We start from the raw sequence: 17,816 nt of genomic DNA on the forward strand, positions 1-17,816 counted from the left end.
TTTTTGTAACTGGGCGGGGCTACCCGACACATTTTGAAAAGAGCTGAAAAACATGTTTTTTTAAATTTCTATTTTTTTAAGTTTAACTATTCTTTTTTTGGTTTATTCTTTTTGCATTATTTAATTAGATGATAAAATAATAGAAACATACAAAAATGTTGATTATTATTCAGTATTATACAGAAATATAAGCAATACTCCTTAAGTGAGCGGGGCTACCCGACTCTCCCCTATATAACAAACCAGAAACAAATTCATAAATAGACTAGATATAGCACGAGGACTGCAAATTTAATTGTCGGGCATAAAACCTAATTTATGATTATTAATCACAAAACGATGAAAAATCTTCATGTTCTAATTAAATATTTTAAACATAGTCTTTTATAGATTATAACGTTCACCATTACCTTAATCTTTATTTATAAAGACGGGGTTCCGCCAAAAGAAGGTTGATTATTTAGGGTTCCGCAGCCAAAAAGAATTGAGAATCGCTGTTCTAAAGTTAAACTAATCTATTTGTACGCTTCTTAATTTAAATAAATTATCTGAATGCTGGGGGAAAAAAAGAGTTGTATTTGTGTACAAAGAGAAAAACAAATTCTACAACATTTTTTATCATCATTCATCAGATTCTTTTTGATCGCCGGTGCGTGGGGAATATGGGCGGAGAGTAGGGGAGAAAAAGCAGGCCAACTGTAGGTAGAAGACAGATAGGTGGTTGATGAATGAAACCTAATGGAGTAAAATAAACCCCACATGAACTTACAGGTATGTAGACGCCGCTCTCTCCCTTCACCCTACCTATAACTTATAACTTGGGCGCCAACCTGCCCGGTTGGGTTACCATGATTGGCGAGAAAAAATAGACGCAAAAACGAATAACGATTCACATTTTGTTGGTTTTACTGGCGAAACTCTCACCAGTTTTTTCAGTCTATCTGAGCTTAAAAATTAAATGGAATATAATTCATAGAAGAAAAGATTTTTATATTTACTTCTATGGAGTGTATAAATGGAAGGAATAAAACTAAAAAAATAATTTTAAAAACCGAGTAAAATAGCATTTTAGTTAGATTAATTCCTTGTTATCAAGTAAGACATCTTCCCTTTTTTTCTAGAAACTGATAAACATGATATAAAAACTTAAAAAATAAACTAACCATTGTTTAACGAAGTGTCCTTCGAATTGAAACGGTCCTGAGTCCTACAAGACGAGTTTCTAAATATTGCCGAAACAAAAGCTTTTAATTCTTTGTGAAATGCAGAAAATTTACTATTAAATTTAATGTTTTTTCTTTAATATCTTTTTTTTTATAACAGTTATCTTTTAAGAGGGGATTTGTTGAAAAATGTATAAATTCATAGCATAAAATGCAAGTTTTTTTTTTTTTTAACTTAAAATAAACAAACCATTTTCAGAAGAAAAAAAAACGTTCTTTTTTTCGAAAAATATTTTTTTTTTCATACTCACACCTATGCATACCGACATACTGTGTGTGAAGAAAAGGCACCGGATGTCTCCGAATAGATACTTTTCTTAATATATAACTACATAACTTCTAATATAAAAATATGTATTAAATTTTCAGCTACCTAGTATTTAAAATATTTTCCTTCATTTTTTTTTTATTAATTATTGATTTGTAGGGAAAAAATCAGATCGGAAAGCCTGGTTGGCAGGGCGCTGTACTCACGTTCGTGAGACTCCTCGTGCAGTAAATAGTGACTGGTGCACATTAAATCTGCTGGGGTCACAAAGTCCTCCATGTTCCCATAACAAATCAATACCTCTGAGTGTATTGAATTGGAGATTGATCGTGTTCTGGTTCAGGTCAAAATTACTATGTGTGGATGAATGTATGGATGTATGAATGGGTCCGCGCCCTATAAGCGGATGTGACGTATGGGTGTGGCAGAAGTCAAATTCTTGGCCATAGGTGGCACCACTGGAAAACAAGAACAATCGCACTCCCTCTGCCTTATTGGCCGACGGTAACAACAACAAGGAAAAAATCAAATATTTACATTATGTTTCTTTTTAAAGTGGCTAAGTGAACAAACAGTAATTACATTTTCCCATGCAATTAAAATTTGAAATTGCCACCAAATTTTTATTTTTAAAGTTTTTCATTGCAGGTCATTGATTTGTATACTACTTAAATGTATGGTTTTAATGTAAAAATTATAAATATTAAGTTAATCATGAGATGGATTTTCCTTAATTTGCTTATGCTAAAGTTGACATTTCGAGACCCAAGCTACGTGCTTGTATCACATTCTCGCCTGCATCGAGCAAACTAAATTTAGTCTGCCACCACGATGTGGAGGTGTTAAATAAGTTAAGCAACGAGCTTATAAAGGTACAAATAAGTTACATTCTTGCAGACACCTGAATCAACGACTAAAAAAAAAAAAAGAAAACACATTATACAACAAGCCATTCAAGGAGAAAAAAATAGATGGGAATTAAAATAAGCTTATTATCACCAAGTTAGGAAATTTTCTTTCGAAAGACGTCTTTTCTTCCAACTGCACTAAATTGCGAGTCATATGTAATATGTACGCAGCATGATCATAAAATAATGCGTAGTTACTATAAGTGAAATAACGTCAGATGCTTATAGCTTTATTACAAGAGCAAAAAACTACACCTGAATATATCAAATATGACAGACATTCCATAATATTTCAGTGTCAAACATTTAATGACATTTCATGTAAGAAAAAAATATTTTTTAAATGATGCAAAAAGGGCGATCAGAACCAATTAGAACTTACAGAATTTATTTTTGAAATACAAATGTCCTAGATCGTTATTTGCATCTAATAACGTTAAAACTGCTTTAAAATACTTAAAATAGTCCTCTAAACCAGGGATTTTCAACTTACATAAGGCCGGGGGCAGCAATTAGAAACACCAATCAAACTGCGGGCCGAAACTTTATCAAAATTTTATGTAGGACTCTTTTTTGTTTGAAGGAACATTAAATATTACTGTCATATTTTTATCAAGTTGCACAAAACAAAAGTATTGTATCATAAATTAAAATAACAAGTAGATTTTTGAAAATATTTAATTGCATATTAAAAAATTCTGGTTACCATAACTTTAATGTGCACCTATGTATTAAACAATTAATGTCAACAGATAGGTAACGCAGCTGACACTCATTGGCACCTGCAACAGGGACCGAGGAAGTGTACTTGCATTCGAATGGAAACTTAATAAAATAAGAATTACATTTTGCTTTTAAATATAAAGTTTCTTTAATATTATAAAACAAAATAACAAGCATTACAAATAATGCAATTACGTATCATTTTGAATCTTCTCTTAATCAGAAACTTATTGACAAGATATTTTTTTTAAAATCTAACTCTGTGATAAATTAACATTTTTTTCGACTTATTAGGAATTATAGCAGGAAAAAAAAATCTCGAGCATCTGAAAATAATTTTTTTTTCTCTTCCGCTCAGGCCATATTCAATTCAAATAATTTAAATGAAACATGACATTCATTACCTCCTTTATGCGTTTTAAAATTTACAAATGTAAATAATTTCGTCCAAAATGAATGATTTCAAAAAGTTAAATCGGAGAATTACTTCGAGAAATTTCTGATACGCACATGATAAATTATATTCACAAAATACAAAAAAAAAAAAAAAAAAAAAAAAAAAAAAAAAAAAAAAAAAAAACGAAATAAAAAGGGGCGACATACACGATTATTCTTGTATTTCAATAAATATTTTCTCGGATGCAAAACGTGAGAAATTTTTTTTTTTTTTTTTTTGCACTGTTGGTATGTGAGATTTCACAGAAACGAAGAAAATATGCTTTTTTTAACGAAAGAAAAGTATTTTAAACCCATATAGATTTTTTACGAAAATTGTCCGCAGAAAAATGACAACTAATATATTTTAGTTTGCGGGCCACAAAAAAAGGCTTTTCGGGCCGGATGCGACCCTCTGGCCGTAAGTTGGCGACCACTGCTCTAAACCATTTAGAAGCCTAAAAATAGCAAATATATATAGCAATAACATAGAAATCTTAAAAAAAAGGGGGGGAAGCAGCTTCTAGATAATTATTTTTTCTTCATTAGTTAAAAAATCATAAATGATATTATCAAACCTAAACAGGGCATTGCTGATGTTCAGGATTTTTTTTTTTGAATCACTCAGTTTTAGCAGTTCTCAAAATTTCGCAGATAAAAAAATTTTTCTAAAAGATTTTCTTCCGTCTGTAATTTTTTTCTTCTTCCATTTGCAAAAATATTAGTTGATTTTATTTCTGAGCATGTTTGTAATTTAGCTGAATTTATATTTATGGTGATTCATTTTTCTTTTCATTATCTGATTTATAGGAGAGGGAGGATTTTTAAGAAATCTTGAATTATTGAAGGTTGCATACTTTCCTCCCCCCCCTCTCTCTCTAGCCAGAGAATAACGAACATGGAAGTACCTAATAGATTCGTACTTTAGTGAATTATTTTTATTTATTTTTTTATTTTGCCAGACAATATTAGGTGAGATAATTAAATGCATGGTAATATTTTTGTCTCACCCTCTTAAAATTAAAGAGGAATCATTTTTATTCAACTATATTAAAAAAACGAATCCTAATTTTTACATGAAACATTTCAATTTCATAAGAATTGTTGTAATTTGGTGTGTGTGTGTGCTTGCTCGCATTGGAAATTTTAGGTAATGGTAAAATATTAATGACAAAAGACAATGTTTAGAAAATTCCTTTGGACTTTTTGCTAAACATGGATTTTTGATTTTTGGATTTTTTTTTCTTCCTAATTTTGGGAGGCATGGAATTTTTTCCATAGACTTGAAATAGGTTGAAAGAAACCTTTGGGAGTGACCATTTAAACCTGAATCATGTACCTTCGATAGCAATTTTGCAGTCAATGGAGGTAACCTCTAAATACGACCAACCTCCATCAACCATTTTGCTGTAGAACGGAGAGTGGCTGCACCCTTGAGGTTTAACTGTACACACTTAAAATATTTTTTTACATTTTGCACGTAAAATAAAATCTTTTATAATTTCTTTCGATCTACTAAATATTCAATGAAATTTTCAGCAATGATTATCGTTAATAAAATATTTATTAATCCTTATTTTTTATCATTTATATATATAATTGATAAATTTATAATTAATTTAAATAGTATAATTAATTTAATAATTTAATAATATAATTAATTTAATAATATAATTAATTTAATAATATAATTAATTTAATAATATAATTAATGTATATTTAGCTATTAATCGTTATTAATAAATATTGTTCCAATTTAATATTTACATTTATTATTATTTTTTATATTATTATTATTTTACATTTATTATTATTTATTTTATTTTAGAAAATTAAACGTATATTTTTTTAAATAGATTTTTTTAATTAAATTGATAGTCTTCATGTAATTAATGATTAGTAAAATTGAATTGTTACTGCAAGAAAAATTCATTATAAATAAATAATTTCAGATAATTTCAATTATAAAAAGGACATAAAATTAAAAACAATAAGGAAGTAATAATATTATTTTTGACGCAAAAACATAAAATTTTACGAAAAGCGCAAACATTAAAGTTTATCTCTCTGAAGATAGCGTAACAGCCAAAATGTGTACTATAACAAACATGTTTTAGCCACACGCGTGATTTCATTTTTTGTATTACATATTGACTGTAAATAAATTCTCTTTAGTTACAAAATCTTCTCTCATCGCTTGGCTACACAGACTTGGCGAACATTTCGACTCGGCAACCCTGTGAAGAGCACCTGTCAACTTCGAAATGTTGCGGACAGGGACAACCAAAACATAACCAAACGCTTCATTGGAAGGAACGATTAGGTCTTTTTCAAAGAAGGTGCATCGCCCGGCGAGTTTCACCTTGAATGGCTTTTACCGCTATTTCGATATTTCCCACCTTTTCCAACTGTGATTTTTTTATGATGCAAAATTGAAAAACAGTGAAAGAAAAGCATCATGTTGACAGAATCTGTGTCCGATCCCCGGCGTGCGAATTGGTTAACAATTTCCAGCATGTCCGAAGATTTATGTTGGCCTGAGGATAACAATACGTCCAGGCCAAGTTGGGAGGTAAGTTTTGTCTTTTTTTTTTACAATTCTTCCCTATTTTAGTTTGAAGGGCCCCCTTTTCTTGTGATTGAATCACACAAAAATTGGAGCATGAGGGAAAATTAATATACATTTTCGTAAACAAACACGTAAAAAAGTTTGTAAATTGAACGCTTATTTGGCAATTTGAGGGTCCACTTCGACAAGTGGTCCAGTTATAAAGGGGTAATTATATTGTTTTTCGTACTTTCAGATCATACTTTCGTGGAATCATGTAATCGTACTTTCAGATTAGTTCTAAAAGTGCTATCATTATGAGCAGCAGAATTAACTCTACCACAAATTCTTTAAATATGAACACATTTTATAGGTAAAGTTCAGTTACGTTACCTCGTCTTCTGGGAGTTACAACCCTTCATGAAAAATTTGTGTTTTTCATTTGTATAATTAAGGAGAGGCATAATATTGAGCAACATTTTTTCATTGTGATAAAAAAACAACTTATATTAAGTACAATTTGATGAAAAACCACGATTTTCATGAGTGAATAGGATGTTTCTTTGTGCTGTGCTGTTATTTAGTGGAAGTACCTATCTGTAAACAATACGAAAAACATTTTTTACAAATAGCATATTAATTGTGCAAATTTCATTTTTGAAAGACAAGTGTCTTTTCAATTAATTGCCCTTAACTCTTCAATTCAAAGAAATCCTTCATTCTCTCCATAGTTTTACAGAATTAACAATTACAATTAGTTAAATATGTATCCAAAATATGTAAATTTATCAATATAATAGTTTTTATCTTTCTTCTATTATTGTTGCATGTTTAATTTTGATCTAATAAATGGTATATAGCATTTGTATTCGTGTATTCCTCACTTTTAAGTATCTCAAAGTTATATGTTGGAGACATGGTGTGCGCACACACAAAATAAATAAATAAAAAAAAGTTCAAATATTTCTTAATCATTAAATTATTCTAATTTTTTGTATTATAAATTAAAGCTCTTTTTAAATTTTGAATTCGCAAGAACTATTGGACTCATTTTTTTTTCTTCAATTAATGGGTTCTGTTATTCAAAATGGCACGAAAACTTATTTGCCTCATATCTCAAAAGATTTTCTCATCATTGTTAAAATAAGTTAGGAAATATAATACGTAATAATTAGTAAATCTGACGAGCACATTTTAGATTGCTTGGGCCTCTCTCCGGAGAATTTCATCTCAACTCAATTTGTTTGCCGGACTTCTTGGAAGTTGACGATCTTATTAGAACTCAGAGTATAAGAGACAGCTATAAAAATATTACAATAATTTAAAATAATTGTGTTTTTTTTAATGAAAGGGAATTTTAGATGGGTAAACCAGTTATATAATTGCATGTAAAATATTTTAATTTGAGCTCTTTGTTTCAGAGACATGGTTAAAAACTCTATAAGTAAAAAAAGTTTTTTGTCCGCTCTTTTCACTCCTTTGATGAAATATTTCCCAGATTGCGGCCTCCTTTCATATTTGAAAGGTTATTTTATTTTTAAAAAAATGTCTTTAATTTATTTTTTTTTATTACAAAATTTGTATTTTAAATAATAGGAGGTAAAATTAGCATTATTTGTTAAATGAAACTTTTCTTATTATTATTATTCTAACTGTATTTGCGTTACACAAAAATTTCTTAGCCATAATTTCAATTTTATCATGATTTTCTTTTTTATTTTATTTTATTAATGCTTAAACGTTTTCGTTAGCACTTAAGTTTTTTGTAAAGTCGTTAAATTTTGTATAGAATTTAGGTGTTTTATTTTTTTCTAAATTTTTAAAAGCAACAAAGTAAATACCTTTCACATGATAAGACATTTTTGGGAGATTGTAGAAAATAATAATACAAAATAATACGAAAGTAATACAAAATAATAATAATACGAAAGAAAATAATAATACAAAAAATTCTCCATTTCCCTTATTTCTTATGATTTTTTTAAATCGTCACGAATGCACGCAACGAAATACGTGGACGTTATTTATAAATAAAATTTCATTCATAATATTCAATAACTACTTTCATAATGAGAATTTCATTCATGATACATATTCTATAAATCAATTTTTCTTGATAAATTTAACCGCTGTATTAAAAGACATTAGACAAAACATTTGAGCAGTTTACCTTCTCGTTACCTCTGGTTACGGTATTAAAAGAGGGACTCTCCTGTAAATTTTCCCGGTTCAGGTTCCATTTGTTTCACGTGCATATAAAGAGGCCCCTTTACACTAATTACCTTTTTTCTTCTCTCACCACAGAACCTTAAAAATTTCTCTTACCAAACGCTGCAACATAACATACGAGTTACTCTGCACTGATGCTACCTATGGGTTATTATTTTGAAATTCACTAACAGATTTTTCGCCTCTGTCTCCTTAAGAAACTTTTAACGGGTTGGAAACACAAATATTATGTAATCGCCGAGGAGGAATTTATTTAAACGTATTGTCAAAGAAGAAGGATTGTGAGCAATATTTGCGTAAGATATTAAATTCTCTTTATCATTGAAAATCCTTTCTTAATTGCAGAAAGTACTAAAAATGTGTAAAGTTATTTTTGATGTAAAAGATCCCAAAATAACCAAAAACATGATGCTTCTGCAATATTTTATTTTTTATTTTATTTTAATATGCTAATGTTTTGCGATTGTGAACAATTTGAAGGTAACGAGCTCTTTGAAATCATTACATTTTTCTCTCACAACTTGGCTGTCGTTCTATTTGGATTTTGTCCTGGTAAATTCCACATTCAACTCAATTTACTAAATTAGAACAGATAATATCGGAAAGATAAATAATTAATGGCACAAATAGTAATCCCACATCTCATGTTGTGCTAGTACTGACAGCATTTATTAAGTGCTGCATAGGTAATTTATACAAATAATATCAATTTATCATATCAATTTATAATATCGTGACTCAATTAACTGAAACTTGGAGCGAATAAAAGTCCTCACCCATTTTAGAAATACACATAAAATAACCTTAATGTAACTCAAGAATGAATACATTTTTAATTATTAAAATCGTTTGAAAAAAAAATCGTTTTTTCTTCAATTTGAAAAGCTTTAAAGAAATTTTATTTCTTGATTCTAACGGATTTTTCATCCGTCCTTTGTTATTTATTCAAAATTTGAGAGGCAAATTTACATTATTTCTTTTAAATGTATAAATATTATTTCTTAAATTTTTTTTTTGTAAAAGAAGAAAAAAAAACATTACTAGTATTATCTACGGTTGAAATTAACTTGACCGTAAAAGATGTGCATGATGTACATTTCAGCGGAAGGATAATCATACGATTACGATTATAAGGAAAATGAGATCGTTTATTTGTTTATTAATTTCGCTCGATTGATTTTTCAGAAAATAAAAAAACGAATTTTAATCACAGAAGCTTAAGACGATTTATTTTCCTAATATTGCAACTCATATTTTTATTAAAAGCCATTACGCTTGAATAAATGTTTAACAGTTATTCCAATTTGTCACGTTACTTTCTCCTCTGGTCTTTGTTTTGGTGCTTTAACTGGCATTAATTGATTCAGCATTCTTCTAATAATATGTTTCAGAACAATGTTTTTTGAAACGTGTTCTTTTCGTAACAAATTATTTGATGTGATTGCTGGTTGTCAAGGTTCATAGAACTAAGGAAGTAATGGTCGAAACGTTTTCATTCTTGCACGTGAAACTTTCATCTTCAATGGCTGCATTCGTGAACTTCGGTCTGTAAAGGTTAAATGGAATTTTATAGTTAATGTGATTTTGTTACAAATATTTTAAGGTTAATTTTAAGTTTTTTTTTTTTACTTCCTGTTTATTGAAGTGTTACATTTTTTTAGTACAAGTCTTTCTCACATTTCTTTATTGTAGAAAGAGAAATAGCTTTTAGTCTAAAAGGTTTTGGGTGTACTTTAGAGCTTTTTACTGAGAAAAATATTAAAAAAAGTCACATTTTAAGTAAGTTAGTCTCAGCGCAAAGATGTAATTTTTAACTAACTATAGTATTTTATCGTAAATTATTATCTAGGCTTTAGATCGGAACTGGTAGGTAAAATATTAAAAAATATTCTGCTTATTAAACTTTTTTTCCTTTAACGAAAACCCAAATTCAACAATATTTTTTCACCAAGAGGAAAGTCATTAAAATCAGTTTTACTCAATTTTTGCAAATTTTTATGCGTCCAGGCAAAACAACATTGACGTAATATATTTTATTTAACGCTAAAAAATTAGATCACAAGCGGTTTTTCTGCATATTGATATTCGCGCCATTTTCCTAATTGTCCCTGTTTAAAAATAGACAAAACTTAACATAACATGAACATGTATGGAACATGTCATGACATGAATGATTATTACAACAATTATAAAAATAGCGTCTGATGTAACATAATTTTATGTGACGATCGAAAAACAAAATAATGCTCCAGTACCTGTTTAATTAGAATTATCAATACTAGAATTGGGCGATATATCACGAAATCGACATTTTAAAACTTTCTCTCACGATATTTTGTGAATACCATCTTTAACTATGAAATATACGATAGTTAACTGCAATGTTGAAACAAGATTATTATCGACAACGATAAATAGCGAAAATACGATAATGTCACGATTGATACCTCTAACGATAATTATAGAATACTAAATAGGTTTTTGTAAAATATTGATGATAAATATTGATTGAGACAATATCAAGAGTACTTTCTATAACGATACTAATCGAATTCGATATTTTCATTGTAAATAATTTAAATTAATTAAATTAAATATACTGAAATACATATATTTTTTTTTGTTGACGATATAAAGTGATATTAAAGTTAAGATATCGACCAGTATTTATCAAAGTTAATTTATGTAAAACACTTTGCTACCAATAATTTCGCTTTTTAATTAATCAAATAACAGTTTCTATGACTATAACACAACCTCTGAATAGCATGCTGTGGCATCCTTAACCCTTTGGCGCAGATGGCAACGGTGTCCCTTTTATGTATTTTTTCAAGTAAAAATATGTAGGGTGGCCTGGGGTAATTCCTGATCAAAAAACGCAAACATCTACTTTATGAAAAAACTATTCAAAATAGAATTTTAATATTTACTGGAAGTTTGAGGCTATATGAGAAGAGTCCAATGCCACCTTCTTTTGTTTGAAAATCTAATAAGAATTTAAAAGATTTAAAATTTTTAGTGATCAGGAATTACCCCTGGTCTTGATCATTTCTGGGGTAATTCCTGATCACTTCTGGGGAAATTACTGATCACCAGTATTTATTGTAAAGGGGCTGTTTAAAAATAATTATATAATGGTAATTAACAAATAAGACATCAAGATCAAACAAATAAACCAAAAAGATATGTTTAAACAGCTAATAAAATGATTTATTTAAAAGCAAGAAGAACGATTAACACTTTAAATTTTCAAAAATCTTTGCATCGTGCCATACATTTTAGGCAATCAGCCAACTCATTCTCATGCTCTTCTGAAATATAAGAGAGTTCCCACATGTGTTACTTTTGCTGGATTTTTTAACTTCATTAAGGGAAAGTGTAAAGTTAAGTAGGGTATGTCAACAGCTCTGGCAGCAGCTCTCACACTGAAATTTTCATTTTCAATCATTAAAAGAAATTCACTAATTTTGTTTTCTAGAAGCTTAGTATCCTTTTTAGGGGCTTATAATTTCTCATCATATTTATACTAGGCTACTTCATAAACTTAAAAATTATTCTAACAGTTATACTAGGCTAATTTATAAACTTAAAAATTATTCTAATGATGTGCACGCATAAAATTAAGATTGAAGCAAGGTAAAACAAACCAGAAATGGTGCAAATCAGAATACAGTCTTGTATACAGTTAAAAACAAATTTTGTGATGACGGTTGAAATATATTTTATAATTGTTCCACTTAATAAATATGAACTGTTATTTAAGAAAAGACAATTAGGTATTTATATGCTATTTCATATACTATTTATAAGAAGAAATGACAATGATCAGGAATTACCCCAGTGATCAATAATTACCCCATCTGTAGGGGGCAACACTTGATATAGTTTCCTATAATCAATTATAATGTTTACAGTAGATGTGAAACAATTAAACAAAAGCTTACACTACTTTTATATCAAAGAAAAAGAAAGTTACTCAAAATATTTATTATTAAGAGAAGGAGGGGGGATCTTTGCAGACATTTTGAAACTCATCTTTGAAATGGAAAATACAGAAAGCAGTTTAAAAGATACTATTAAGTAAATGTAGTTATACTTTAGTAAAGTGTACAAGCATTCTTGTCCATGCCTTAAATTTAAAAAAAAAATATTTTTTTAAAATAAAACTTAGGTGATCATTATTTACCCCAGAAACAGAGTGATCGTGAATTACCCCGGGTCACCCTATTGGAATTTTTGAATTATTAAAAATAATCTATTAGTTACCCAAAAAAATCTGATAAATTATCAGAATTAAATTTATACTAAACATAAAATCTAAAAAAAAGTAGTTTGAAAAAAAAAATTTTTTTTAATTCATATTCAAAAATGTATCAATAATTGGTTTTGTAAATTTAAGAAATTTTAATGATCAATTACTGTTTCTATTAGATCTAAATAATTGCAAATAAATGCAAATTTGAAAATTATTTTTTGGAAAATTTTACTTTCAAGGCAGAAAGCTACACAGGTGACCCATCATATATTTCACAACTATAAATTATTAAAATGTTATAAATAATATTTTCACTTATTTTGACTTAAATTAAGACAAAGTAATGAAAAAAAGTATGAAAAATATATTAAATTAAAAATCTGATTCAAAGGGTTAATTGCTCAATGTAACGTAATTTAAAGTTTATTTTTAAACGCCTAAAAAAAAAAATAATGTGATGTAATTGATGGTCGATTTTGTTTTGCTAATATAAGTTCGGAAGGGATCAACAAATTATAAACCACAAAAGACGGAAATAATAAAATAATATTTTTTTATGGTTTACCTTTTACTGTCTATTTTTGGAAATAAATAATGTTAAACAAAGAGCTGTAAAGTTTTATTAATTAAAAACAGCTTTATAAAATACACTCGTAAATATTTTTAATTGTTGCTAAATTGTAATAAGTTAATTTTTAACTGCGAAGTTTCTGACTAATGTCCAATTATATATTTTTAGTGATTTATTATAAATTTATATATTTATACTTGGTTTTATTTTTTTATTTATTTTTCAATTATTTTTTGCTTTATATTTTACTAGTTTGTGATAAAATTTGCATTGATTAGGATGCTGTTAGTTGTCATGTTCGAGATTTTGCATTAGTATTTAAAATTAAAAGAAAGCAAAAATTCGAGGAACTTATTATTTTTTTTTGGATTAAAAAATTAATTAATAATATGGTTATCTAACTGAATATTTGTAAATATGTGCTATAAAATTAAATTTTGATGAAAAATATTTGCATTGTACGGAAAATTATGCTGATATACGTTTAATTTATGGATATTAATTATAAAATTTCTAATTAACATGATTTATAAAAATATTAAAATATTTTTCGAAAAATATTGAAATAATTCTTACAAATAAAATGTTATTGGAATTGTTTAGAATCGTTGTAACTATAAAAACGATATTAATTGATATTTTACCAATTGTTACTTAATTTTAATTTACTGGATCTTCTCCTTAGTAATTTGAACTTAGTGATATTAATAAAATGCTTAAATAAAACAAAATTGATTGAAAAAAATCCTGGGTATAGTTTTTCTTAATTAGGCGTTGACAAAAAATTAAAACAATTCTTATTGTTTCATTTAATAATTAAAAGTTTTTTATTTGATTATTTAATTTCCAAATCCTTATTGCTACGTACAAGAAACAATTTTTATTGCGAGAATGGATGAAAAAAAAAGGGAGGCAAAATTTTGGGAAATGTAGGGTAAATCTTAATCTAAGAGTCTTTCGCTTTTTGGTCGTGGGATGAAAGTTTAGGTAGGAATCACTTGAAAGTTTACATTTCAGTAGTCCTGGTTATCGAGTTTCAAGTGTTTAAAGTAACGAAGAATACGATAACCCGAACCTGTATATTAGGACTTGAATGGGGGAATATAAGTCCAAACAAGTACCAGCTTTTAATAAAAGTCTTAAGTGCATAACATCTGAGAGAAAAAAAAGAAAGAATATTTAATGGATTATTTGTGACTGTATAAATCAAATGTTTTAAAAATAAAAATGCATTAAAAGTTTAGTTAAAATCTTGATGCGCTTGCTTTATCTGAAAAGTGAAACACTCTTACCTTCTATAAATTTAACTGCAAGTAAAGTAGTGTGGGTATCTCGATTCTGATTGGTTGTTGAAACGTGTATTAGCAACTGTTATTTTAATTCTATTTCGAGTTAAACAAAGCTCGTCAAGTATCAATTCTCTTAAGTGACACATTCTATATTCTTTCACTAAGAGTTTAATTCTTTCACTATATAATTCTTACGTAACACAAAGACAGGCACGAAGCCATGTAAAACAGTGACAAACTAATTATGCATCGAAGTTTCCAAATACACAAAGCAAAAATATATCACAGTTACAATAAAGTACCTAAACAAATGTTAAATTTAAGTTAAGTAAAGACGTAGACGAGGAAAGAATTATATATTAACAAATTCGAGGTCAGATACGACGTTTTATTTGATTACTTTCAGGTTAATTAACATTTTAATTTATGTGAAGAAACTTAGCTCGACTTTAACAAACCATCTTATTTATAAATTGTCAGCTAGCGCTGATGTCATAGCTAACGTGTTTGTGCATCGTTGATCATCTTCTTCCCTATAAAATAACACATAGTTAGGAATCCATGCATGTTTCTTCCTCTAATGTTGTCACCATTTTATCTTATGTCAATAGTGTTGTAAATGTTGTACTTTTAAAAGTATATAACCTTAAATAAAAATATTACTTATTATTATTATTGATACATTTTGATGATCTCGGATGTCTTTGTTTCATCTTGGAATAAATCGAGAAAAAATGAAATAATAGAGTTGCCATTTTTTATCGTTTGGAAAAAATTAAAAGGAGAGAACGAGATTTTTGGCGGTTAATAAGTTAATAAAAATGTTAGATTACTTTCTTTGAACTGCGTTAATTTGTTTCATTAAAAAAAAAGCGTATAGCCAAGCACACGTTAAATTCGCAGTCTTACGTATTCTGAGTATGCTTTTAATGATTAAAATAATTTTAGATATCATTCGAATAATGTTAGACTACGAATGATTTTTGCTATGCAAAGGTAACACTGACTTAAGTTTGTATAGCCAAGGTTATAATCTAGGTCCCTTTCATTGTTGAAAACAATTTGGGACATTGAAATCATAGTTTAAAATGTAATTTAGAATTTTAAAAAATATCTAAAAATACGAAAAAAGTGCTATAAGTCTTTTCATTCTTTTTGCTCGGAAGAATTTTTTTTGTTTTTTTTTGTTGAAGATATTTACATTTATTTTGGTTTTAACATCTATTTTAAAAATAAGTGTAATATGATTTTTGTCAATTGTGTTTGCTATTTTTTTTTACGAAAGGTTTTTCATTATAAGAAACAATGCCTTGATAGTTTTCAGCCACTCATGGATTGACTTACATATTAACATATTAACTTACATAAAAAATTCTGTGACTTATTTCTCTTTAAACTTGTTTTTTGCTAGAGAATCATTTTTCAGTACAAAATATTCACTTTGTAAAGCACCTAGAATTTTTTCGAAAGAATAATAATTTTTGCAAAATTGTCTTTCTATTAAATTTACTCAAATCTTAGTGTATTTTAAAAACTAATATAAATACTTTCGTAATACTTCCAATATTTAAAAAATATCAATACAAAAAATATTTTAAATAACATATTATTTTTAGGATAATCATTGGATGTGCTTCAAAAATATTTTATTGATGAAAAAAAATAGGTTTTATAAAAATTTTATGCGGAAAATTAGTGTTCGTTGATTTAAATCAGCTTGATTTAAATCACGATTTAAATCATGATTAAAATCAAATGATTTTTTTAAAAAAATCATTGATTTAAATCAACTAATTTATATATATATANATCATTTTTCAGTCCAAAATATTCACTTTGTAAAGCACCTAAAATTTTTTAGAAAAATAATAATTTTTGCAAAATTGTCTTTCTATTAAATTTACGCAAATCTTAGTGTATTTTAAAAACTAATGTAAATACTTTCGTAATACTTCCAATATTTAAAAGATATCAATACAAAAAATATTTTAAATAACATATTATTTTTAGGATAATCATTGAATGTGCTTCAAAAATATTTTATTGCTGAAAAAAAAAAGGTTTTATAAAAATTTTATGCGGAAAATAAGTTCTCTTTACTAGTTGTCTATTCTTATCTCGATCGCGTCATCTTATAGCTAAACCACACAGAAAACACGTCATCTTGCTAAATCGCAAAAAATATTTAAATACAGTATCTCTAGAATACTGGTGTACGCAAAGCCTCACAAATTTACTTTAGAAAGATCTTTGGGCAAAATTCTAACTACGGAGTAACAGCAAATACAGTTTATCATTAATCACATTTTTTAAGTATAGAATTAAGAAGCTATAAAGTAATTTAACCCAACCATTTTAATTTAAAACAATTATAAATAAAGCTAGTGCGAAACAATATGAGCAGATAAAATGAAACGAACTTTTATTTATATTTCAATAGGCATATTTCCTTATTTTTTAAATTTCATGCAAATCACCAGACATTAAAGTCATGATGACGTCTATAATTACTACTGCACTTGCTATTGTGTGGATGAAAAAAAATATGTCAGCGGTTTCATAACTCAAGAATTAAAATTCTAATTCCCTCTAAGATCAAATGAAAAGGCCGAGATCAAAGGTTTAAGAAAACAGAGGGTTGAATTAGTGGGTCCATACTTTTCTTTCGCACGTCACCTGAGCGTATTGTTTCGCGTTGAATAAGGATTTTAATGAAAGGCACATTCTGGAAGTTCTGCCGTATTGACAATAAAGCTTCCGAAATGTTCTGTGGATTTTTCTCTTTTTCTTATCACCCAATCACAATTGTGTTTTCGTAGCAGGTGGTGGCATGATTTCAAATAGCTGTTGCATATGCGAAGTGCTCCAATTCTATGTTTGAAAGTTCTACTGTTTCTATTAATTATAACTATCACTTTCCTTATTTAGAAATTGGTTTGATAAAATAGATAATGAATTGTTAATTATGCGAATGAAATGAATACAATTGGATTGGTATAATGACGTGAAGAAAGCGAAACGTAGACCTTTTTCTGTTCGGGGTTTTCAATAATTGATTCTGATTCAAATTGTATAAATATAAGCACAATAATTCTCTTACGTAATAATTTATACAAAATTTAAGTGATGAGGAAACTAATATAACTGTTCATAAAAAAGAACTTGTTTATCTCTGACAGTTTTTTTCCTTCACTTCTAAAAATATCAGAACTTAAATAAAATTAGATCTTTCAAAGTTTCAACCGATTAAATAAAAAAATATCGTTTTTTTCTTCAATAGTATGAACTAGCTAATCCTAGCTCTCATTACATTTTAAAGGCTATTAAAATATTTTGGTGAACAAACTTACAAGTTCAGTATTTCAAA

At 27.7% G+C, this 17,816-nt stretch overlaps 1 protein-coding gene across 1 annotated transcript in view; it reads left to right on the forward strand.

The window, feature by feature from the left end:
* Nucleotides 1-5,815: 5,815 nt before the first annotated feature.
* LOC107449016 (coiled-coil domain-containing protein 18) overlaps nt 5,816-17,816 on the forward strand; it is a 47,264-nt gene continuing 35,263 nt past the window's right edge. The window contains exon 1 of the mRNA XM_016064407.3: nt 5,816-6,129. Coding sequence (XP_015919893.1) covers nt 6,016-6,129 — 114 coding nt within the window. The 5' untranslated portion in view covers nt 5,816-6,015. The remainder of the gene's footprint in view (nt 6,130-17,816) is intronic.

Source organism: Parasteatoda tepidariorum, chromosome 4 (assembly GCF_043381705.1).
Source record: "Parasteatoda tepidariorum isolate YZ-2023 chromosome 4, CAS_Ptep_4.0, whole genome shotgun sequence".
In the NCBI taxonomy this organism is placed as follows: Eukaryota; Metazoa; Arthropoda; class Arachnida; order Araneae; family Theridiidae; genus Parasteatoda; species Parasteatoda tepidariorum.